This window comes from Ciona intestinalis, chromosome 1 (assembly GCF_000224145.3).
Source record: "Ciona intestinalis chromosome 1, KH, whole genome shotgun sequence".
Classification (NCBI taxonomy): Eukaryota; Metazoa; Chordata; class Ascidiacea; order Phlebobranchia; family Cionidae; genus Ciona; species Ciona intestinalis.
In genome coordinates this window covers 8,677,767-8,703,480 of record NC_020166.2, presented here as the reverse complement: position 1 = coordinate 8,703,480, position 25,714 = coordinate 8,677,767, and the positions used below count along the sequence as shown (strand labels likewise).

Below are 25,714 nucleotides of genomic sequence, written 5' to 3'. Positions count from 1 at the left end.
CCACAGTATACTACATCAATACAATACGTTATAGTCTAGAAATCAGTTTATTACATGAACAAAATGATCAATGTACAAATTGGCAAAATGAAACTATAAAATCGTGGTCTATATAAAAACTGACATAGTTCTGTCAATATAATAGACAATGATATGTTAAATTACTAAGAAGATGTATGGTCAAAAATTTCAAAATCCGACCAAAATATGCTGCGGTTATACTATAATGCATAAATTAATATGCTTGAGGCCTATATATATATTTCAAATACGACAAAGGTGCCAATGACGTCAATTGGCCACTCGCAATACAGTGGTTAAACGTATGAAACATTTCTTTATTTTTACCAAACTCTACAAGTATCTTCTGGGTTGGGATACATAGTGTCGACACCTTGTTTACAATTGAACGCTTTTCCGAACTCAGGGAAATTTTCACTTGGTACTAAAACCCTACAAAAAGAGGATTTATATAGTACGGTGGGGGAAGATGGGAGACCTTGTCAATCTGTTTTCTTGTCCCATTTGGTAGTAAAAAGAACATTCAAAGAATTATAAACCCGTATCCTCACGACTCCCATTGGCCGTTGATTGTTGAATGTGTAAAACCCGATCAGGAAGTTATATATCACGTATTAAAGGTGTCCCGTCTTACCCTACGGTACTAAACCATAAACTTACCTAAATTTGCCGGGACTGTGCGGATCTGTTGTCAGCATTCTCACTGCGTATTCCTCTTTATAAGTACCACACCATACCTGGAGGTATATAACGTTATACATACTGTTGTGGTATATACGTTTGTAAATTTTTTTTCTGTTGAAGTAACAAAAAAACAAACAATTTTTTTCTGTTGGAGTAACGAAAAAACAAACAAAAAAGGCGGGGAATAAGCCAGTAAGGTACAATAAAAATTACTAAAATTAAAAATACTTTTAAAAAAAATATTTATTTTTTTAAAAACAGGGAGCAAAAACAATCTTATAACGTGGGTGTTTTGCATAACACATCTCGTGTCCGCCTATACACTGTTATAGGGCAAAAAAGGAAAAAAGTACTATTTTGCTACGTACTACTGCGCAAACAATGCTAAAAGAACATACCAACAAACATCAAAAGTTGTATATACGTATAGATGCTCAAATGTGATCTATAAAGGTACCACCAAAGATTTAGGAAACAAAAACGCTATTGAAAAAATCGTCTGTGTGACAATGCCACGGATTTCCATTAAGAAAAAGTGTCACTCAACTTTTGCATTTAGGGTTAAGAGTTGGAAATTTGTTTTTTTTATTAAAATTATTATGTTTTATTGCTTAAAACAAGCAATTGTACTGTAAAATATTTTTTTACCAATTTGGTTGGCAAATTTGGACAAAAATTGTAGTATTACCAATTGTCAACCTATTTTTTTTTATAAAACCCTTTTATTTCGCTTAAAACAAGTATTTGTACAGCTTTAACTATAAGTGCGATATTAAAGAGTAGAATTACCTGTGCATAGCCTAAGAAGAAAAGTTGATCTTGTGTAAACTCTCCGAGTCCTGGCAGACGTAAGTCACCGCCTGGGTTTGCTACTTGCCATCGTTTGTACGCCTGTTTTATTTAAAGTTTTGTTAATCACAACAAAGAACATTTTTCAAACTATAACAAAATACATTTTTTAAATCACAACAAAAAACTATCACTACTGTATATTGTTTATTTTAAGGAATCTTGGGACAAAATTCGTAAACCTAATTTTTTTTATTCAAACCATAGTCAAAAATATTTTTAAAACCAAAGTAAATTATTTTCTTAAATAACAAACTTACTTCGTAAGCTTCTCTTATACCTCCGTTGTCAGCTATGTTCTCTCCAAGCGTGTTTTCTCCATTCAGCTAAAAATAGCAAAAAAAAGAAAATTATATATGAGAAATTGTAGGAGAATGGTAGGGCGTTTTTGGTAGTATCATTTGGAATAACAAAGAATATTTATAGAGTTATAAAACCATATTCTCAAGACTCCCATAGACCGTTGTTAATTGTTTAAAACAATATCAGGATATTTGGATATCATGAGCTATAAGATATCTCATCTCACCCCACCTTACTATACTACAGTTTATGCACTTTTTGGTAAACTGATGTATACGGTTTACTATAAATATCAGCTTATTATTTCCGTGGCAATTATTTTGTCGTGTGACACTAACAGGGTAACGAGTTCGGATCCGAAAACTTTTTTATGTTTTCTTATCTACCCACTCGACGTTCCGCATTAGAATCTTACACCAATATTAACCCCATACCCACTTACGTGCAATCCTTTCGCCGTATCCCAAGATATCGCCGAATACTGGTCTATCATACACTGTGACCTAAAACAAATATTTATTTAAATAATGTTTATATGGCTTTTCTGGTATGAAAAACGTAGTGTATTCCGAAGTTTCGTCTGTCGTCCGGCAAAATTGTATCAGCAGGAAATGACGTTATGCCTGGTAGCAGAAGTAACTTAGTTAACCCCGCATAATGGCGGGGCACTAACACAAGTGTTCAGTTTCATACGCTTCCTACCTGATTACCAGTTAATTGCCACGTTTGTAGTTTTTTTACAAATTACAAAATTACAAATTGATAATTTGTGAGATTTTTTCAAGGTAAACTACGGCCGTTATATATAAGGTAGTTTCATATACCTGACGTTAAAGTTTTCTTTAGAGGAATTGCTCCACCAGTTGTTCAAGTTACCATAACCATCAAACTGCGCTCCGCTATTGTCGAAACCGTGTGTAATCTAAAGATTAAATAAGGTGGTGTTAAAACTTTTTTTTTAAACACAAAAGTTTTTAAACACAAATTTAAAGCTTAAACAAGTATGGTTAAAAAATTGTTGTAAAAACTTTTTATAGCATGGTAAACGAGATGTACATTTTCATGCTCCATTTTCAACCTTGAAAGAATGAATGTAACTTACTTTATCCTTGCGTGGCCGAAAAACGACAATCGTTATAACACGGGTTTAACATCTCGTGCCAGCTTACGAGTTACCATGTATTACTTTGTGGGTGATGTTTATCCTTGCATGGGGGGACAACGACAATCGTAACAGGAGTGTTCTGTTTCACACACCCTATGCTCGTTGTCGAGTTACTACGTGTGTACAAAAATTGAAGCAAGAAACCTACTTTTAAAATTCCCAACATTTCCACACATTCTGTTTATTAAACTTACTTCGTGGCCAATAACCATTCCAATAGCACCGTAGTTCATTGAAGATGGCTGCCCAGCGTCGTAGAATGGCGGCTGAAGGATTCCTGCAGGAAAAACGATCTGGTTTCGACTTGGTGAATAGAAGGCGTTCACAATGGCTGGTGACGTAATCCACCTAAATCAAGAAATGTTTAAAATCAAGACAAAAGTGAAACATAGTCGCTCCCGGCCTAATTGCGGCGCCATGATACAGTATAGTCATACGGCTCCTGCCCCTAGACCAGAGGCCACGAGTTCGACGGTCGATGCTGTAACCATTGTGTGCGTGTGTGTGTTTAAGCACTTAACCGCAGTATTTTTAACCGAATGTTACCTTATGGGATGTCTAAATTGTCTGTCATAAGTTATAAAAAAATACAACATTCCCGAAAAAAAGCTTGCACGCCGTAACTCGTATAAAACCTAACAACCGTTTTGTTGGCTAAAGTTAAGCGTTTTTTAACATCTATGGCAGAAAATCATCATTATACCCAGCATGTTCGTATACAGGATTGATTGTCTAGCTCTAGTATGGGGTGGGGGGATGATAGGATACCTTTAGCACACATAATATAGTAGGGTGGGGTAAGATGGACAAAATTAGCACATAATATTTCATATTTCCTAATCTTGATTATAACAATTAACAACGCTCTTTCCGAGTCATGATGGTGGAACGGCTATATAATTTTGTAAACATCGTTGTTCACAAACAAAATTGAGTAAAAAATAACTAATATGACCATCTTACACCAACCTATAAAATAATGATATATAAGGCACCCATAAACCTTTGTCGGTTAAGCATTTACTTGAGAAACCCATCTCATATTATAACAATATTAATCATAATAGTTTTTCTAAAATAACATAAAACTCACTCTTCGAAATCAACAGGTAGTCGAAGTTTTCCATAGCTCGTTTTCACATTATGGATAGCGGCAGACTGAATGTTGTCGAAATACGTGGCTACGCCAACAGTAACATCTGCATAATCTTGGTCCATTTTGTTGTCTGTTGTGTCAGTAATGTAATCAGGGTAGCCAATAATGGGATTTATAAGATCAGCTTTTGTTTCGGCATTTGTTTTGGTTTGGTCATCCATCCAGTCATTGGTGGGAAGAAAGCTCTTAAAAGCAAGACGTAGGTCCTCCACCATTTGAAGTGTCTGTAAAAAGAAGTAGGTTTTGTATATAGTGGTATGGGGTATAGGTTAGATAACTTTGGTATGTAGCCTATAGTAAGGTGGGGGAAGATGGATTCTCGCCCAATTTGGTAGTAAACAAAGAACATCCAAAGGATTATAAAACTGTATCCTTACAACTCCCATAGACCGTTGTTAAATGTTTAAAAAAAACGATAAGGGTATTGGGATATTATTTGCTAAAGATGTTCCGTCTTCCCCCACGCTGCTTAGATGTAAAATATAGTAGGGTGGGGTATATAGGGCATGTCATAAGTCACTAAATCTCCCAACAAACACTGTTGAAATACTCACAGCAGCTTTATTTTCTTCTGGGAAAGAGTCTTGAACAAATAAAGACCCAACAGGCATTGGGAAGTTCGAGTTAGAGGAATCTGAGCATGTCCGCCATCTTGCCGGTTCAGAGGTTGTACCAGATGTAGCTTGAGTATAAGGATCTCTGGTCGCCCTTAAGGTTGAGCTGAGGTAGCTGGTTCGACCTTTCACAACTCTCCATACCAAGTAATTTTGAACCAACCTATGATGAATAAAAAATGAATGAATGAATGTAATTTATAATTCCAGGTGTTGGGTTATGAAAGTCTGTTTCACACACCTCGCGCCCGATTGTATCTTTATATACAGGATGGGAGAAGACAGGAAATCTTTAGGAGATAATATCCTAATAACTTGATCGTGTTTAAAACAATTAACAACGGTCTATGGGAGTTGTGAAGATACGTTTTTATAATGCTTTGAATGTTCTTTTTTACCACCAAATAGCACGAAATGTAGAACAAAAAGGCGCCCATCTTCTCCACCCTACTTATATTTAATAGGAATAAAATAAATGAGTAGAAACTTACTCGAATCTTCCATTGATAATGTCGGTTACATTCTTCAAGTACTCAGGCGCATATATCACCACGTTTTCAGTGCTAGTAACAGTGGTACCTACGACGCTCATGGCAGAATTAATATATGCCGACCAATTTATAGCACTGTTGGTTGTCGTTTGCAATTCGGCAATCGTCATTTTATTGTAAAGAGCTTCGCTGTCACGACGCTCACTGTCTGGCGCCATAGAGCTAGCAATAGCAATTTCGAAATCGATAATCTGCAAGTAAAATAAAACCTGTTGAATGAATGAATGCTTAACTTAATCTTGGGTGGCGAGGGAACGACAGCAGTTGTTATACCAAGGGTGTTCTGTTTAACACACCCCGTGCCAGCTCAAGTTACCACGTATGTAACTTTGTGGCCGTGGGTAATAGTTTTTGTTTTGGTATGGCTTCGCAGTTTGGCAACAAATGCAGTTAAGTGTTTTGCTAAATACACACGACAGTATACGTCCACAATGGTAGCAGCATCAAGCCTCGAACCTATAAGACACAACCGCTGACCACTTTACCACGATTTGTTAAGATTTTGGCGATTGAAAAAAAAGCACAATTTAATTTCATTTTAACATAACCATACAAAAGTGTGTGGCACACCTGGTCTGCAACAGCGTTAATGGCGGTTGCATCGGCGCTTGCTCCAGCAACGGCAGTCATCATATCGACCATGTACTTTCTATATGATGGTGCTGTGGCAGCATATTTGTCCGCATCAAGATAATAATCACGGTTCGGCATGCCTAAGCTTGGCTGGTCGAGCTGCAATGAAAAACATTCGTATTTGATAAAGCGGAATGTGGGTGTAAAGGTTACGTTATACTAACATTTTAAGCGGTTATATAATGCCAAAATATGTGTAAACTAGACAGCATATGACGTACTGGTAAAGTACACAGTGAGTATGCATAATGGTCATTGAGTCCACATTTGGTTAGTGCACTTGCTTCATTATACCACATCGTATTTTTGTTATGTTTTTTTACTAAATTTTTATATAAATCTGGACGTATTATACTCACACAAAAAAGATTTATTAGTTATAGTAGGGTGGGGGAAGATAGGACACCTTTTCGTTTATCCCACTTAGTGGTAATTGATCGTTGTTAATTGTTTAAAATACGAATACGGTTAGGATATCAGGATAATATATGCTAATGGTGTCCCATTTCACCCACCCTACTATATGTATCAATAAAATGAATGCATTTTCATTTATTCCACATGGGTGAGTTCTTATCGAATCAAGTCTGGGAACTAGAAAATAAGCCAGAGTTGGCTTGTAGTTGTCCCAGTAAATCTGAGATACTACCCGGTGCACAGGTACCGTACTCTTGGTGGTACACAAATATTTGTGGTCGTGATTTGTAGACAAATTTACGAGGTAGAAGCGATAAGGTTGTAACGTTAAGATTAAACAGTTGGTTTAAAAGTTTGTGGGTTTAGTTTACGAGTGTCATGCATGCGTGTGATACACAATCGAATTATCGAATTCCTGCGAACAAATATTAATGAGTAAGCGTTTTTATGTTTGCATTGAAAAATAAAATTGTAATGTCCGTTTATGAGAAATTACGAAAATGTTTGTTATAATGTTATTGTATTGTGCGACCGCCTATATGTTTGAAATAAATTTTCTTAATGAGAGAATTTGTAAAACGCATGTCGGCTAAACATATTTGACCCAGAAAATTTTTATTGGTAGTATTTTGTTTGATAGGAAATTTACTAAATTTAAAATAAAAAAATATATAAAACTTACAATCCAAATTTTGCAAAATTTAAAAATCCAAACTTTATAAAATTATATTTAAAAAAAATTGTATAAAATTTAAACAAAAAACGTTTCAACTTTTAAGTCAATGATTACGTGTGAACACCCAAAGAGAAACGAGGCGAATGCGCTTTTACATTAGATTAGTCGCGAATGATTGTTATTGCACTAGTGCCCGGAAAAGCAAATATTTGCCGCTCTGATTCATGCCAACCATTACACCACAGTAAGAACCGCTAGGTCAGGAATAGGACACCGTTAAAAGTTTGAAAACCGTCGCACGGAACTACAAGCGTCGTAATACGCAAGTCAATATTTTTTCAATGGGCGTATGCATGTTGCCAGTTTATATGGCATTTAAATTATCGATTTACGGCTAATACGTATGTTTACTCTTGCATAGTCGTTTTAACGGGGATTAATGTATAGTAGTGTTACGGTTATTAATACCCTCCGTTGTATTATGTTATATCTATACTTTTTCGATCGACAGGTACGAGTAGGTCACGGCCAGTGCCTACAGACACGTGCGAATTTTACCAGTAGGTTGAGGTAAGATGGGACATCTTTTTATCCTATACTTTCTCGTCCCATTTGGTGATAAACAAAGATCATTCAAAGAATTATAAAACCGTATCCTCACGACTCGCACAGACAGTTGTTAATTGTTTAAAACACAATCAGAATAATTGGACAATACGTATACTTAAATGTCCCAACTTACCCCAACATTACAATGTGCAAACATGCATGGTCGTTTCCGCTTAATTTAAATCACCTGGATAATGTTTTCTGTAGATTTTCTGTCATCGGAGCCCACCCACATAGAAACGAGACCATACGTCCCATATATCGAAACAAATTTCCCCAGAGTTTTGCTCAGGTCGAACTTGGAAGCATCGAAAGAATCACCGACCACTGGCCATCCACCCATTTCTGTGATGAGAGTTTTCAGAGGTGCGGCACCCAATGAGTCGATTTGAGCTGAAATAAATATTTGGGAGTAAGATTTTTAAAACATTGCACTGTACAGTAGGGCGGGGGAATGGGACACCTTTTTATTTTATTTTCTTGTCCCATTTCGTATTAAACAAAGAATATTTTTAAAAACAATAATATTCACCCGCAGAGTAACATATACATGGTAACTCGTAAGCTGGCACGGTGTAGAAAACAAAACACCCGTGTTATAATGACTGTTGTTTTCCGGCCACGCTAGGAGTAAGTTACATTTATTCACACGTACCTGTATCCATACACGAGCTGTAGAAGTTCTTTGCTTTCTTAATAGAATCTCTCTCGGTCGTAATCGGTTTCTCCAACACTCCTAAAAATTAAAACATAAGTTATAGATATAAGCTAATATTTTTGGTTATATAGTAGGGTGGAGGAAGATGGGACACTTTTAGCACATAATATCCAAACATCCTAAACGTGTTTTAAACTATTAACAACGGTCTATGCGAGTCGTGAGGTTACGGTTTTATAATTCTTTAAATGTTCTTTGTTTACTACCAAATGGGACGAGAAAATAGAGTTAAAAGGTGTCCCATCTTCCCCCACTCTACTGTATAGAATATTTTTGGTTATAGATTTTGGTTATATATGAACATAAGGTATAGATGATAATATTTTTGGTTATAATTTAATATATTTATATTACAAAAACGGTGCCGATGCAAAGTGGTGAAGCGCGCCTGGCTCTAGAACAGCGTTTATGGGTTTGAGGATCGATGCTGCTACCACTGCGGGCGTGTGTGTTGTTGGGTATTCCACTTAAAAAACAATTTCTTGGTTTCAGCAGTCTTCAGTGGACTGTTTAAATTGTCAGCCACATAAATAAAAAATTACAAAAAACAAATTACCAACAAGTTACATAGGTGCTAAATAAGAAAAAGGCGTGTAGACGGAAGACCCGTTTTATAACGACTATAGCACTGGCCTACCAAGTTACATTCATGGTAACTCGTAAGCGTAGGCCTACATGAGGTGTAGGAAACAGAACATTCGTGATATAACGACTGTAGTTGTCCGGCCATGCTAATAAATAAGTTTCATTCATTCAATCATTACTTTTTAAAATTTTTGCAACATCTTCGCGGAGTCCGTTGAAGGTGGATACCGAAGATTGGTCATCTGCAATTAGATGATCGACGTTCCAAGCTCCACATGCGTATTCGAAGAAATCGTCACAAGGTTGCGCCTCCAAGTTCATAGCATTCACAATGCGAGAAGCTGAAACGCACGAAATCGGTCACGCTTATTGGTTATAATATATATATATATATATATATATATATATATATATCTGTATATATATATAACTAAAACTACACCCTGCTTTATCTAATTTCGTTTCTCCGATTACCGTTGCAAAAATTTAGAATATTTTAAACGGGAAGACCGGATATAGCAACAAAACAACAGTTGTTCAAACACGCTTACAATTAAAAACATATTTACATTTAATTAGAAAAAAGTGGTCGCTATATACATGGCGCGGTGTATAATTAGTTTTTGTACTTCGGATGTATGCAACAACGACTTTTTGATCGGTCCAAATATAGTAGGGTGGGGGAAGATGGGACACTTTTTCATTCGATTTTCTCGTCCCATTTGGTAGTAAACAAAGAACATTCAAGGAATTATAAAACCGTATCCTTACGACTCCGATGTTTTTTGGTTAAAATACGATCAGGATATTTAAATATTATGTGATAAAAGTGTCCCATCGTCCCCCATGCTACTATATGAACAAGACACCTATGTAAAACAAAAACGTTTTAAGCTTTTTGGACCACAAGCAACACATAAAATTAAAGTCGTATCTATAACATATGGGCTGTCGTTGTTATATTTTTACTTAGTTTATTCGTAATCGTCCTATAATGATTGTCGTTTTACCATTACGTCTTTTCGCTTTTGTTAACTTTCTAATCTTCTTTATCGAGACCGAAGAGAGAAAATAGAGTCTTCATTCGTTCAGATTTAAGTAAAAAGTAGTAGCTTAACAAACTGTGCTGCGGAACAGTATACAGGTCTAAAACGGCAGCTTAATTATAACACACTGCAGCGTTTCTCCCTTACATTCGCATTACCGCTCACGTACTAAATCTAAAAGCAACTGTTTCCTTCTAAAACTGAAGAATTCGCAAAATAACGCAATCAACCAATTAACGACACCTCGGAAAACACTGAAATTCTACAATGTGAAAAACGAAGGAATGTGCCAATGGCAATTAACACGCGCCCTTTAACTTACCATAAAGATAAACCAAAAACGCTCTGAAAAAAACAAATTTACGTTTCGGAACCACATAATATCATTACATTATTAATACATTAATTAATTTAGGCTGATTTACCGCACAAATGGTATTCGTTACGTGTTTGGTTTATCATAGGTTAAAAATATTGTATTCTGTACATGTACCGGTACCGTGAATCTAACTTGCTATTAGTAAGTGTAAACTAAATAATGCCATGCCTGAAAACGTAGGAGTCGCGAGGTTTTATATTACTTGAATAGTCTTTGTTTACTACCAAATGGGACAGGAAAATAGAATGAAAAGGTGTCCCACCGTTCCCACCCCTGCTATAAATGTAATTCACATTATAGATGAAACACTTGGTGAAAAGCCAACGCCAAAGTATTCAATGAATGTAAATTGATTTCTCTCACACCGCGTAATGGCTATAGTGGTTGCACACGTAAAGTTGGCAGTTATACAAAGTAGCAATCGGAGTGTATAGTTTCACACGTCCTATTAAATATAATAGAATCTGTTGCGAGTTGATTGATATATTAGACATGCGGCGGTCAAAGTAACCTCTCAATTAACCGGTAATTTAATTATCCATATGCGTGCAGATACCGGAATTAGAACTCTGACGTTTATTTTCTTATATAGTACTGTGGGCGTAGATGGGGCAACTTTAGCACACAATATCCAAATATCCTGATAATGTTTTAAACAAATAACAACGGTCTGTGAGAGTCGTGAGGATACGGTTTTATAATTCTTTGAATGTTTTTTTTTACTGACAAATGGAACGAGAAAATAAATTAATAAGGTGTCCCATCTTTCCTCATCCTACCATATATGTACAATCACAGTTAGTGTTTCATTATAAAATGTAGCAAAGTATTTTTATACACTTTGCAAATCATTGCGGTAAGTAAGTTACTCAAATTTAAACTCGCGCCGTGGCACAGTGGTTAGTGCGCTTGCCTTTAGCGCATAGAGGTTACGAGTGCGACGTACACTCGACATTGCTACCATTGTGGGCGTATGTGTCCTTGGACAAGACGCCTAACCGCAATTGCTACAACCCAGTGGTTCCTTATGCGTTGTCTACCCACCTTATGCGTTGTTTACCCATGTCTGCCATACTAAAAATTAAATTAAAACAAAAACAAAGTTACATATGCGGTAACACGAGGTGTATGAAAAGGATCATTATTATTAAAACGACCGTTGTTTTCCCGCCACGCGGAGATAAATAAGTTACATACATTTAACTATTCATAAAATAACCAAACCTGCGCTAACACATTGGTCGGATTCACATATAGTTGCTTGTGTGTCAGAAGGTGCTGGTGTTGTTGTTGTAACTACAGGAGGCGTCTCGGCTAAGAAAGATTTTTGATAGTTTATTTTACGAGTTCTAGAAAATCAAGAACAAAAAAAATAAGAAAATAGGTTACATTATAGGCATGGTATTATACCGTGGGGTAAGATGGATACCCTTAGCACATAGTATCCCATATTTCGTATTTTTACCTTTAACAACGCGCTTTTACAGTCGTCAGGATACGGTTAGATAACAATCAATTGGGACAATAATTAAAATGAAAATTTGGACCATCTTACCCCACCTTACTATATAGATTGTAAATTATATATATAACTCTAGTCGACTCTCATACACCGTTTCCTTGGGTGCAATTAATGCATATAAGTTACAGTCAATCTTCGCTAAGTTATCGTACTTTATAATAAATGATATATCCCATACGTTACCAAATCCAAGCAATAAAAATATTAGCTTAAGTTTCTAAGTTAAGCTGTACTATTTATTATTGTGGGGGGAGATGGGGGACCTTTAGTACATAATATTCAAATATCCTGATCGTGTTTTAAACAATTGACAACGATCTATGGGAGTCGTGAGGATACGTTTTTTAATTTTTTGAAATTCTTTATTTACTACCAAACAGGACAAGAAAATAGAGTAAAAAGTGTCCCATCTTTCCCCACCCTAATATATCAGGTATGGAAATAAAACCTACGTGCGGCTTGATTGACGTTAAGTCCATACAGAACTGCAAGTACGATGGTTGCTACTGTCATTGCAAAGGCCACAAATCCAACAAGAATTAACCATTTTGTTGAAGATTTGCTGGGCTGTTTAAATTGCATATCTAATGCTTCTCTACTTTCTCCGCCCATTTGGTCTAGTGTCCAACTTTGTATGGCTGTGCTACAACTGATGCCTTACCTAGTTGTACCTCAACTGATAAAGGCTGCAGGGTTCAAAGGTTAAGCAAATTACCAATCGCAACACGCACGGGTTTGCACAAACTTTTCGTTAGCGTCAAATATTGCTACGACCCTTATGATTGAACTATGTACCCATGCAATTATTTAGGCAAAGAAATCCGCTCGCGCATCCGCACGGGATCCTGTGCTGACGTCAAGGCAGTCTATTTTTATCTCGGTGTCGCCGAACATCATAGAGATACGCAGTTCCCTCCGCGACGTTACCGCTACAGTTTTCGGTAATTGGATCCGTAGGGTGGCGCACTTGATCACGTCTTCTTCGTCAATAAAATTCACATTCGCACGAGGACAACTGTAAAAGTTGATAACGATTTCTGATTGGTCCGAACGCACGGGGGCGTAACTGCGCTGAACGACGTCTCCCAGGGCAACAGTTTCTCCACCTCTTACGTAAGCGTCAAAAACATCTTTGCACCAAACGGAAGAACCTCGAATCAGTTTCTTTTTCACCGGATGGATCGATGTAATGTATTTGTTTAATATTCCTGCGTTTTAAATAAGTAACTAGTTTAGATTACAGCATATATCTTTTTATTCCTTAACTATAGTGGGGTGGGGGAAGATGGGACACCCTTTCATTCTATTTTCTTGTCTTATTTGGTAGCAAACAAAGAACATTCAAAGTAAATACCGTATCCTCACGGCTCCGATAGGCCATTGTTAATTGTTTAAAACACGATCAGGATATTTGGATATTATGTGTTAAAGGTGTCCCGTATTCCCCACCTTACTATACATCTTCACATTGGTCAAATTTGTTCTTACCGACTCCGTAAGTCATGTGGCTTGTGCGCATGCGCACTGCGGTGGGGTCCAGTCCAAACAGAACAGCTCCTTTTAAAATAGTGAGACTCGCGTCTGGAGGGATGATAACTCTAACATGCTCAGCAACTGAAAACCGGATCGCTTTTTGCAACATCCTGGACTCGGCGAATCCTCCGACCAGAAAAAGATGAGAAATCCGATCATTCATGTGAGCGGAAACATGGGCGGCTATCGCCTCCAATGTTGGGGTAAAAAGGTCCCGCATGAGGGCGGAAGAGATTCGCAACATACCCTGGGAGGAAAAAAACGATTTTCTTATAATTTACTTACATGGTTTCTATGTGTAAATTTTCCCTTTTGTATGAAAGGCTAGGAAACTGAAATATCTGTGTTGCAAGTGACGGTGACATATTACATATACGCAAGTTGCAATTTTACCATGTTTCGTTAGTATTTATTATATATTAACTGGTGTTTTTTTTTAAAAAAAACGCGAGTCTCCAAACATACATTACTGTGAGGTAAGACGAATAGCGTATAATCCCATATACTGTTATATAGTTCTCTAAATATCATTTGTTTACTATTTATAATGGGACCACATAATTTAAGAGAATAAAATTATTGACCATCTTACCACAACTTAAAACAACATAAACTTACTCTTTAAAATCAACCTGAGCTGAAAAAGGTGATAAAACATTATGAAACAGATCACTGTAGTGTTTTCTACACAATTATTACCTGAGCTGACCACTTGATATTTTGGTCAGCAAAATTTCGAAGCGAAGTTTCGACAGTAAAACCTCGAACTTTTCGGTGAAGGTCGATAAAAGAAAACGGGAGGGCGACGTTTAGTGGTGAAACGCGGTCGGGACCAGTCGATCTTTTTCTCGATTCCCAAGCTATCATCATATCGACCTATTACAAGATAGAAAAACAAAGCCATATTTTGAATGTAATTTCACACACACACACATATATATATATACATATATAGCGTCGTGGCGAAGTGGTTGGCTTGCATGCCTTGATCCCAGAGTATATTACATATAAAGGCGAGAGAGATGTGTGAAACAGAACACCCGAGTAATAACTTATAACTTCTGTCATTACCCGGCCGCGTAGAGATAAATAAATTTAATCCATTAGTACTGAAAAGCATATTTATCCACACAGTACCCACCCAACCAATGGGTCGTTTTCTTTGGAAATTCTCGATAAACTTTCCGCCAAAGATTTTTCGTAGAAGATTTTCGAACTGCTGATCCACAGCCACACTCCCCATCACGTCCCCGCTTGCCGCCTCCACCTCTTTAAGTCCTCCTCCACTAAGAACCTCATGTATCGTCACGTCCACCGTACCACCGCCGCAATCGACCACCATATACTGACTCCCCACTGTGAGTGTGTCCTCCACCGTCATATCCTCGCTTGAGGCGCCAGAGAGCTGGGAATATCGCGACTTACGGCAGAATATCGAAGCCGCTTCCGGTTCAAGGGCGATCACGAGCTGTTCTGGAAAGTTTTCAGTCGCTAAACCGGCCTGAAAGTTTGTATAAATTATGATGGTTTAAATAACTTGTAAGTTAAATATGTTATACATTAGGGTAGGGTAAGATGTGAAAGGTTTATATTCAGCAAACAAAGAATATCGATAGAATCAAATACCCGTATCCCCGCGACTATACAAGAGTGTTGTTAATTAATAAAATTAACAACAACATTGTGTCATGCTGCAGGACCTCATTCACGCAGAACAGAGTGGAAACTTAAAGTGTTAAAAAATTCCTTCGTGATAAAATTAATTAAATCATTCGAAAATTCCATCGGCATAGGTAACTTTAAGTGTCGCAAAATGCAACGAAACAGTAAACAAAACACTTGAACTTAATTCAAGCTGAAGAAAAGCAATTCTAATACAAAGCACCCGCTTTTATCTATAATTGGTTTAGCCTGAAGTAAACTTTTGGTACGTTTGGGAAAATATGGTTTTGGAGAAAGTTGTCATAATTTTAAAGTGGCTTCAAAAATTTAATGAACTTTACAGGTATGAACTCACAGCGATATGATGTAAAATGGTGAAAATTTAGTAAATGTCTTGTTTTTGTCCCAACATTCGCAACTACCATTGTAGGCATATGTGTCCTTGGACAAGACACTATAAACACAAACGGCAATTTCTCCAACCGAGTGGTTACTGATGGGTTGTTCGATTCGTCAGCCATAAACAAAGGCAAAACTAATCACCCACAAAAAAACATACATAGCAACTCGTAAGCTGGCACGAGGTGTATGAAACAGAACACCCGTGTTATAACGACTGACCTTGCCCCAACTTACGAAAGTGAATAGAGTTACCAGCACCATCCATTAATTTATTAAATGTATACCTGGTAAGCTGCTTGTCGCATAAACTGTTTGGCCTGTGGGCGCCAGATAGCAGGCACAGTAACGACCCATCTCACGTCGTTAATTCTCATATTCGTGCCAAGCTCGTCTGATAGTTCCTAAAATAAACCAATAACCACGGATGTATATTTTCGTGACATATACCAGCACAGCGGTGAAAAGGTGAAATGCTAATGCGTTGGTTTACGCAGTAATTTCGAAGCGCGTATTACACTGAACGGGTTAGCATGTATTTTCATATACGTAGTTTTACTTTCACTGTATAGTAGGGTGGGGGAAGATGGGACACTTTAAGCACAAAATATCCAAATATCCTGATCAAGTTTTAAACAATGAACAACGGCCTATGGGAATTGTATCCTCATCACTTCTATATACGTTCTTAATTATTTAAAACACGATCAGGATATTTGGACATTATGTGCTAGAGGTGTCCCATCCCATCCCAATTAACTATGTGTCACGATTATTTGCGCCATACAAAGTAAAATAATACTTAGAGGAATCAGAATTGGGGTTGCGACATTTCAGTAGGCGGGTCGTAAATACCCATATACTGAACCATAACCGATAAACTATCGCAAATAACTGAGTATATTTCCTATGACTCATGGCCGTGCGTGTTGGGTAGGCCTCGTTAGGGTTTAAATTACGTTTACCTGCATTAGCCAGGTGGTGAATCGCACCTTTGACGTACGGATCAGTGTTAACTTACCGGTTAACTCTATCTATATAATATGTGCTAACTCTATTCATCTTACCCCACAGTATACTAGAGTTAACTCATAACACTGTTCCATAGTGAGCACATGACAAACAAAATAAATTACGTTTTTTTGTTTGTTTTTTTGTTAACATGGCCGCTGTGCAAAAATGGCACGCTAAATCGAGAAGCGTTTTATATTTCACCCTATTTAAAAAAAACTTACTTGCAAAGCGTGATCCTTGAAAAACTTAAGGGCATGAGCGAAGACTTGTAAAGCTGGGACGAGTCGGCCGTTTGCAGATTCGAGTTGTGTCAACTTGTTTAAGTTCTGTCAAATATGGGATTTTTTTAGACAATGGTCTATTTGGGAGTCGTGTTCGTGGAGAAACGGTTTTATAATCCTTAAAATGTTCTTTGTTTACTACTAAATGTACGAGAAAACAGACGAAAAGTTGAGCCATCTTAATGTACACACTTTTGCTGCACGACATATGTTTACTTGTATTTTTGGCTTTATAAACAAAAATTGTTAAACTGATGTTTCGACGTCTTGTTCAGATCGTCTTTATGAGTGTGAAAACACACTCAGCAAAAAACGAAAAATTCCGGACCATTATACTATTTCTAGACATATACAGCTTATAGTGCTATAGTCGCAATGAAAAGCAAATGGATTTAGGTATTTTAAACGAATAATACGTATTATTGTTTAAATTTTCTAATTGTACCTGGTCACTATGAAGGGCCATTTTAAACCGGTCCAAAAAAATCCATTTCTTCGCTTCGTTTGCGTCTAAATCGTGATAGAAGTCGCGCGCTTCGAAGCCAAATGAATGAAACTCTCCCTGTATATACGAAGAATGTAATGTTCCAACTAGGAATACGTGATAATTATTTAAAAAGCACCATGGTAGGCTGGGGTAAAATGAGACAACTTTTTATTCCCTTTTTGTCCCAGATTGTAGTAAACGAGGAATGTTTTTTTTTTCAAAACACGATCAGAAAATATGGGATTTAAGTGCTAACGGTATCCCATTTTACCCCAAAGTACTATAAGAATGACTAACTGAAAAGCTGGCAAATTTATACCAACGGAAATGTTTAGATTGATTAATTTAATACAGTGATAGTTTATGGCGATTAAAGTCTACTCACGGAGGGCCGAAGCAAAACAATAGTTGGTGTTTTTTGATTGGTCACCCCCGGATCGCCTCCCGACCACTTGCGCATTAAATGTACCGACTCTGGCTCCTGGACGAAACTGAACGCGTAGCCACTGCGTCATAATAGCCATAATTACATCACAATTTGTAGGTCAATTAAGAAAATTAAGTCGTGTAGATCGTGTTCTAAAACGATCATGTGTGACGCTGATACCTGTACGTAGTACCGAAGTCAATGGCGACAACGACGAAATGCGGGGGTCGAGGGGTCACGTTTGTTAAGAACCTGTATTTAAAGTGTATAGTTAAAAGTTTCCGCTTACAGTGTTGCCAGATTAAGCTATGATAAATTGAGGTAACCGCTAAAAATATCGTCAAGTGGCTTGGGTAAAATGGGCCACGTTTTCATTCTCTTTTATCGTCCCATTTAGTATTAAACAAAGAAAACTTACAGAATTATATACCAGAATAATCACGGCTCTAAAAGAAAGTTGTTGAAGTAAATACTCGATTACGAAATTTGAGACATTTTGTGGTATTCGTCTTACCCCACAGTACCATATATTTTGATTGTACTAAAATGCTTAAAATTTTATCACCGCGATAAAATCTTATATAATGTAATATTGTATAATTACCCTGAAGATAGCGAGGAGCGAGATGTGCAAAGAGAAGTGACGTCATCTGTTGCTGACGTCACAGTGACGTCATCGACGTATGACGTCACGCTTTCTCTGCCAGAGTATTGGCCGTCACGAGTGTACGGTTCGTCTGACAGAGTTGTTTTCTGCCGTTTGCTAATATCTAAACAGGAATATTATTAGTATTTTGAAAAATTTTTAACTTCAAAGAAATACAATTAAAGGTAAAATTGTCACAATTAAACTTTGGATGGCATTAAAGAGCTCTTTCGTGCTGACAACATAATCATACGGAGTTCTATGGGTATAGGACCTTATACAATATATTCCTCTTAAAGTATAGTAGGTTGGGGAAAGATGGGACACCTTTAGCACGGAATATCTCAATACCCTGATCGTGTTTTAAACAATTAACAACGGTCTATGGGAGTCGTGAGAATACGAATTCATGATTCTTTGAATTTTCTTTGTTTCCTACCAAATGCGACGAGAAAATAGAATAAAAAAGTGCCCCATCTTCCCCCACCCTACTATATATGTAATATAATGAAAGAGGTCTATATCATACGCGGCATACTGCTGCTGTTCAGCACAATAAAACAAAGCAGTATTCTACGTTGGTGAGGTCCTGCATCAGCGTAACACGCCATGGAACCTAAGATTTAGGTCAGAGTTGGCTCATTACATGGTGCACCCAAAACGAACAAGTAAGACTATACGTTAAAAAATCACATTATTTTAAGACTATATATTGAAATGTGTTAGGCTATCAGACTGTATATTGAAAATGACTTTATATATATTAAAAATGACGCAAAAGCGATTTCACAACAAAGTCACACATATAGTTACGTAAACAGATCAGTCGCGTATCGGGTGACAAAAATGATGGCTCACGTATCGGTATGCCAACTTCGTATGGAATGTACTTTGGGTGGACCGCATATGAATATTTTGAGGCCATTGGTCCCAGTAACACTGGGAGAGGTCGTGGGGGACAATACGTTAGGGCGAAAGGGTTACATGATACGCCAAGCCGCGTGCGGGAGGAAGGTAACATGATATTTAATCAGGTTTCGTGTTCTTATAGAACTTTGTGTCGTATATAGGCGCCATTAGGTGTTATGGCAATTTCGGAATGGCGAATTATGATATATCTTTCATGCCAGTACGGTCCCACGAGTATTGCCTTGTGTGGGAAACACGTTTATTGCGGTTTTATCGGGAAAAATTACAGCTTTCCCAACAGAAGAGAGCGAATGTCACGCACATGCGCAAACGCGAACATGAAAAAACATAACGTCAGTTTAAAATTGTTAAAGCGAGTCACGCGGCCGGATATCATTTAATTATCGTGCTAAATGTTGCAGGGTAAAAATAATACGGCAGTCGTTACGTTTACACGCTTTATAGTTTATAAATTTTAACAACCATTAATCAGTTCAAACGGTATGTCCATAATCGTATAATGCCTAACATAATTCGGACAACTCGTAACCAAAAAAGGCTAAGTTTAGATTACAGCAAGTAAAAGGCATCATTAAATTGAGATAAAATGTTAATTTCTCCTACTTGGTTTTTTCATATCCTTCAATTTTCCTCGGATGTAATTTCCAAGAAAACTCGACTCCTCTGGCAGCCTGTTGTGATAATGAAACATTAATCACAAATCGTGCCCGCTACTGTAGAATGAAACATGCTATTCGTTAAAGAGCAACTTGCCTTCGTGAGACTCGCTTCGTTCGTCCAACTGAGTCCTCCGTGACGCTGCAAAGTGACGTGTTCTTCGGTGTCATCAGAAGATCTTCAACATCATCTAAAGAGTCATCTTTTCGATGGATCACCGTGACAGCGGACGAAGAATTCGTCGCGTCCAGAATGACGTCATCAACCTCGTCGTATACGTCACCAGACTCTTTTAGAGTGCTCGGTTCCTCTTCAGCTTCGTAAAGAGTTGAAAGGCTTTCATCGTCTGGAATTTGGTTTAACAAATTTTGATGTAAAGGCCATTGTGATTTTTGTAGTTAGTTATTTTCGCTTTAAGGTGATTGACAAACTCTGGTCGTTTGGAATTTAGACTACCCGGTTTGATACATTAAATAAAAACACGTTTAATTTTCTTCAAACAAGGTTTAATTTTCCTAAAATTAATTAAAACAGCGAAGAGAATGGAATTAGCAGCAAAACAACAGTCGTAAAAACGCGCTATACAGGTAAAAAAACTGTAGTAAAAATGTCACTACAATAACTTTTGTAGATTTTACCGTTAATTGGTTGGTTATTTTAGTTTTAACCCGGTTTAATATTTATTTTTACCATCACTGCTGTTTTCGGTGCTCGTCTCGCTCTCGCCTGTAGCAACAGGCACAATCCTTGTTGTGGCGTCACAACCGGGAGGGGCAGGTACAACTGACACTTTGCCTTGCTTAGGAGACCTAATGAAAATGAAAGAAAAAATAATATAGTAGAATTGGGGGAAAATGGGACACTTTTAGCACTTAATATCCAATTATTCTGATCGTGTTTTAAACATATAACAACGGTCCGTGGGAGTCGTGAGAATACGGTTTTGTAATTCCTTAAATGTTCTTTGTTTACTACCAAATGGGAGGGGGGGGGGCGAAACAGATTGGAAAGCTGTCCCACTTTCCCCATCCTACTCAAATTTATATTTGTCGTTTCGATAACGGTGGCGAAGATTTAAAAATAGTAAAATCGAAAAGACAGGATCTATAGCGACAAAAGGCAGTCATTTCGCGTTTACTGTTAAAAACGTATTTACATTTAGTTGGAGGAAAAACGGGGGGGCGGTAATTTATTCATATTTGAACGTAAATGTAAAATATTTTTCTTTGAATAAAAGACTGATGATGCAATTTGAGAAGAATATGTAGCTCTTTTACTACTATATTCGTTGAATTGACTTTTTTATCTGTTACGTTTTTCGTTCTACTTGTAAAAAATGTAAATTACATCGACTTAAACTAGGACCGATCGCTGGGAAAATCGAGCGGTTTTTAGTAATTGGTACAGCCGTGAAATGATTCAGTGTTTTCTAAAAACGAACATAATTGCTTTTGATAATAATCATACTCAGCTAGGTATTTTGAGATTTTGAAATGGACCAATCATATGGGAAATAACGTGATACAGATCACGAATAAATAAATACAACGAAACGAGCTCCGCTGAAGAAGAAATTAAGATTCCTGAGATTTAATTATTTTATAATCGGACAACTTACGTTTTGAATACGAGCGTAGTGGTTTTAAAGAGCATAAATATAAATAAACGTATGGGTAAAATAATCCGTCGTATACTGTTTATATACCGGTATACTAATTATAAACTATCAACAGCTTATTGAAACGTCAGTACGGTTTAAAATTAAGTACGCCATTATTGGGGATGTTTTAAATATAGTAGGGCGGGAGAAGACGGGATACTTTTAGCACATAAAATCCAAACAACCTGATCATGTTTTAAACAATTAACAACGGTCTAAATGAAAGTTTTGAAGGTACGGTTCTATAATTCTTTGAATGTTGATTTTTACCACCAAATGGGACGAGAAAATGAAATGAAAAGGTGTCCCATCTTTCCCCCCTAACATATAAGTTTAAAATATTTTCGAAGCTGGCTTACCTTGGGATTGTGGCCCAGTGTTTCAGCATTCTAGTTGTTCTTACGATGGCAGAATAGAATGATAAGCCGGGACGCTATAGGCAGAGATATCTTCCATAGTATTCAATAGATTGGTTTCGGATTTCTACACGCTGCTGTTGGCGGCTGTGTTGAAATAAAGGATTACAAACAACAGAACTGAATTCCGATGGCATAACTTGTATTGTATGATAATTAAATCAGCTGTAAACACATTTGTTTCGTAATTGGAACAGAAATGCACACGGCGGTTAAACGCGCGGGTATTACACAAGAACTTATATACGTACGACGTATTATGTGACCATATTAAAAAAAAGTTTCTTTGAAAATATGAATATATACTCATACAAACATGTATAGCACTGTGGGGTAAGATGGGATACCTATATCAACTAGTTCCCATCCTAGTCGTGTTTTATACAATTAACAACGCTGTCTAAAGAGGGCGGGGCTATATGTGGTTATATAATTTTGTAAATATTTTTTGTTTATTACCATATGGGACGAGAAAATAATATAAAAACATGAACCATGTTACCCCAACTTACTAGTTAAACAATATATGTGCGTGGTATGAACAAACATTTGGACAAATTTATAATTAGCTGCATTTTGTGTATTCTGGATATTATACAGCCTCAAATTTATTAGATAAGAATATCCGATGTTATATAAAATCATCGTTCGTCTCATCACACCACGGTAAATGATAAACCGAACACAAAATTGTTATCTACATAAAACGCACGCAGGCTCGTGACGTCACGAAACGTGAGGTAGTAATTGCTTGGTTTCGGGCCCGAGGGTTACTCACGGCTTCACAGAATATATACGACAACACGCTTTGTTGTGGGCTATATATAAGCTACACTCGTGCGAATGCGCATAGTTGAACTACATGCTATAGGGAAACAAGTCTTGAAAGAATGAATGTAACTTATCTATATCCTCGCGTGGCGGGTAACGACCGTGTTATAACGCGGGTGTTTTGTTTTATTCACCTCGTGCCCGCATACGAGTTACCGCGTATGTGACTTTGTGTGTGATTGTTTTGCTTTTCATTTGTTTGTAATAAGATCATGCGTAAAAGATACGTATAAAACGGTTTCAGCAGTTTATATTACTGAATACAGCTTAACAGTTACAGTTTTAGTTGTTTCGTGCCTGTAACGTACTTCATTTGTTTCAGTTTAGTAAAAAAAGTAATAGTAAAAGATGCATTTCAACAATTGTCCGAGAAAATCGACACAAAATATGTGGTCCTCCGTTTTATTGATGTTGATCGTCTTACAAGGTGAATTATTTTATATACTGAATATTTTTGCATTAGTATGAAGTTTTTCTTGTTTGTGACATATTTGGTCTATGTTATACTAAGTGGATATTATGGTCAGGATGAATGTAACTTGTTAACCTTTTCACGGCAGGGCAATGATAGTAGTTAGTCGTATTAAACGTGATACACGTTTATAAAAAGTAAACATTTTCTAAATATTTTTATTTTTTGTGTATAAGGATTGTTAGTACAATAAATATGGCTAAACAAACAAAACTTCCGACACTATAATTCAATTTCAACTCAGTATAAAAGTCATGACGGCCAATCCGTTGTTTTTGAAATAACTAAAAATGCTAGTAAAATGGAGGCGCGTTCGAAGCCTGGTCCTGCTCCATTGCTGTAAGCGTATGCGTCTTTTTGAGTATGACGCTTAACTGCAATTGTTTCACTCAAGTGTTCCTATATATCGAAACTGTCAGCCACTTATTATCTAATATACAAACTTATATATGCGGTAACACGTAAGCTACATTAGCTGTATGAAATATAACAATCCTGTATAATAACGACTGTCGTTGCCCCGCCATGGGAAGATAAATTTAGTAGCTTGGAGGAGGATGGGACACCTTTTCATTTTATATTTTTTGTCCGATTTGATAGTAAACAAAAGAAAGGCAAAGGATTATAAAACCGTATCCTCACGACTTTCATAGACCGTTGTTAATTGTTTAAAACATTATCAGGAAATACGGGATATTATGTGCTAAGCGACAGGAGTTGCGACCTACAAAACTATCGTGTGATAACGTCTGCATTACCCCGCCACGCGGGAAAAAATAGGTTAAATTCAATATTTAATATATAATACGTTACAGGAATGATCATGGTTTGCGAGTCAGTGGAGAGTGAAACTTTCTGCGAGGTCGAATGCACGAGTCGGTCACCAAGGTTATATAAAAAACGATGCCTCGCAAACGGGTGTTTGCTCACGTCTTTGGTAAGTATTTACGTCACGAATATTGAATCATGGCTGGCCACTTACAGTAGTTAGTTGTGTTGTTCTCACGTCACTTCACGTAATAAACTTTGTATAAATGTACCATTTTCTTAAATGGTAACTAAGACAAAATTATAGGCACATTAGTGATGTACAGCACCGTGAGGTAAGATGGGATACCTTGGGGTAAAATAGGATACCATCGCACATTTCTTGGTCGTGTTTTAATCAACTAACAACGGTCTTTTATAGAGTCGCGAGCTACGGTTATAAAATTATGAGAATATTCTTTGTTTACTATCAATTAGAAAGATAAAAGAGACTGAACACATGTTCCAACTTACCCCACCCTACTATACCTTTACTAAGCATCTCTTTTTGGGATAATGAGCTAACTGTGGGCGAATTATATATATAGTAGAGTGGGGTAAAATGATTTATGTTTTTTTTTTCTTTTATCTTATTCCATTTGATAGTGAACAAAAAATATTACATATTTATATAACAGTACTATCAAAATAAATGAGCGCTGTTAATTGTTAAACTTAAAAACACGATCAGGAAATACGAGATATGTACAGTAGGGTGGGGGAAGATGGGACACCTTTAGCACATAATATCCAAACATCCTGATCGTGTTTTATATACTTAACATCGGTATATGGGAGTCGTAGGGATAAGGTTTCATAATTCTTTCCATTTGATATGCTTCCCACCAAATTGGACGAGAAAATTGTATGTAAAGGTGTCCCCTCCTCCCCCACCGTACTATAGTTTGTTTTAGTGACAAAACTTTGGTAACTAGAAATACATATAGTGGGGTGGGGAAGATGAGACATTTTTAAATTATATTTTCTCGTCCTATTTGGTAGTAATAAACACTTAAAGAATTATAAAACCGTATCCTCACGGCTTCCATAGACCGTTGGTAATAGTTTGAAGCACGATCACGATATTTGGATAGTATATGTGTGTGCTTTCTTTACTCACCCTACTATATATATATTGAAACTGTACTCAATAACTTTCCTATAAGCATTCATGTGGGGAAACTAATATATCATTGCCACAAGCTGCTGACTTAGGTACCTCATGTGCTGCTCTACATCAAACTATCGTGCTTAGTGCGACCATAAAACGTAGATAAGGATTGTTGACTCGTCCGAAAAAAGGTTCGACTTGTTTACCCACGCCTGACTAGTAGTACAAAAGCAGTGTAGCCCAAAGTTGGTGTAGCCTTTATATTTATGAAATGCGTATAGATGAGTCTTGAGTGTAAAAAGGAAAATAAAAACAAAAGAGCAGCATGTTATACAATAGAATGGATAAGATGGAACACATTTTCATTCCATTTTCTAGCCTCATTTGGTAATAAACAAGGAACATTTAGAGAATTCTAAATCCGTACCGTCGTTTATTATTAAAAAACACAAT

The 25,714-nt window shown here is 36.9% G+C and overlaps 3 protein-coding genes across 5 annotated transcripts in view; 1 reads left to right on the top strand and 2 right to left on the bottom strand.

Moving 5' to 3' along the window:
• Nucleotides 1-28: 28 nt before the first annotated feature.
• On the bottom strand, nt 29-12,663 carry LOC100184420 (neprilysin-4-like). 2 transcript variants are annotated; one of them, XM_002125523.5, is made up of 16 exons: nt 12,381-12,663; nt 11,631-11,720; nt 9,161-9,322; nt 8,334-8,414; nt 7,866-8,071; nt 5,914-6,075; nt 5,284-5,534; nt 4,733-4,955; nt 4,116-4,402; nt 3,217-3,370; nt 2,682-2,779; nt 2,300-2,360; nt 1,815-1,880; nt 1,495-1,596; nt 682-758; nt 29-453 (listed from the first exon to the last, which is right to left on the bottom strand). In XM_002125523.5, the coding sequence occupies exons 1-16, from the start codon at nt 12,538-12,540 to the stop codon at nt 345-347; spliced, it is 2,289 nt and encodes a 762-aa protein (XP_002125559.4). In that variant the 5' UTR covers nt 12,541-12,663; the 3' UTR covers nt 29-344. The 2 variants fall into 2 exon arrangements, with proteins under 2 accessions (XP_002125559.4, XP_018668047.1); XM_018812502.2 differs by lacking the exons at nt 11,631-11,720; nt 12,381-12,663 and adding an exon at nt 9,992-10,181.
• hspa12a (heat shock 70kDa protein 12A) lies at nt 12,663-22,473 on the bottom strand. 2 transcript variants are annotated; one of them, XM_018811103.2, is made up of 14 exons: nt 21,984-22,473; nt 20,655-20,773; nt 20,061-20,310; nt 19,911-19,978; nt 18,336-18,501; nt 17,912-17,983; nt 17,690-17,810; nt 17,263-17,379; nt 16,758-16,862; nt 15,810-15,926; nt 14,603-14,962; nt 14,161-14,337; nt 13,417-13,708; nt 12,663-13,136 (listed from the first exon to the last, which is right to left on the bottom strand). In XM_018811103.2, exons 1-14 carry the CDS (start codon nt 22,010-22,012, stop codon nt 12,736-12,738), a joined length of 2,394 nt encoding a protein of 797 aa, XP_018666648.1. In that variant the 5' UTR covers nt 22,013-22,473; the 3' UTR covers nt 12,663-12,735.
• Nucleotides 22,474-23,076: 603 nt separating this feature from the next.
• Nucleotides 23,077-25,714, top strand: part of LOC100186817 — a 4,425-nt gene continuing 1,787 nt past the window's right edge. The window contains exons 1-3 of the mRNA XM_009864194.3: nt 23,077-23,160; nt 23,194-23,298; nt 24,159-24,280. Coding sequence (XP_009862496.1) covers nt 23,220-23,298; nt 24,159-24,280 — 201 coding nt within the window. The 5' untranslated portion in view covers nt 23,077-23,160; nt 23,194-23,219. The remainder of the gene's footprint in view (nt 23,161-23,193; nt 23,299-24,158; nt 24,281-25,714) is intronic.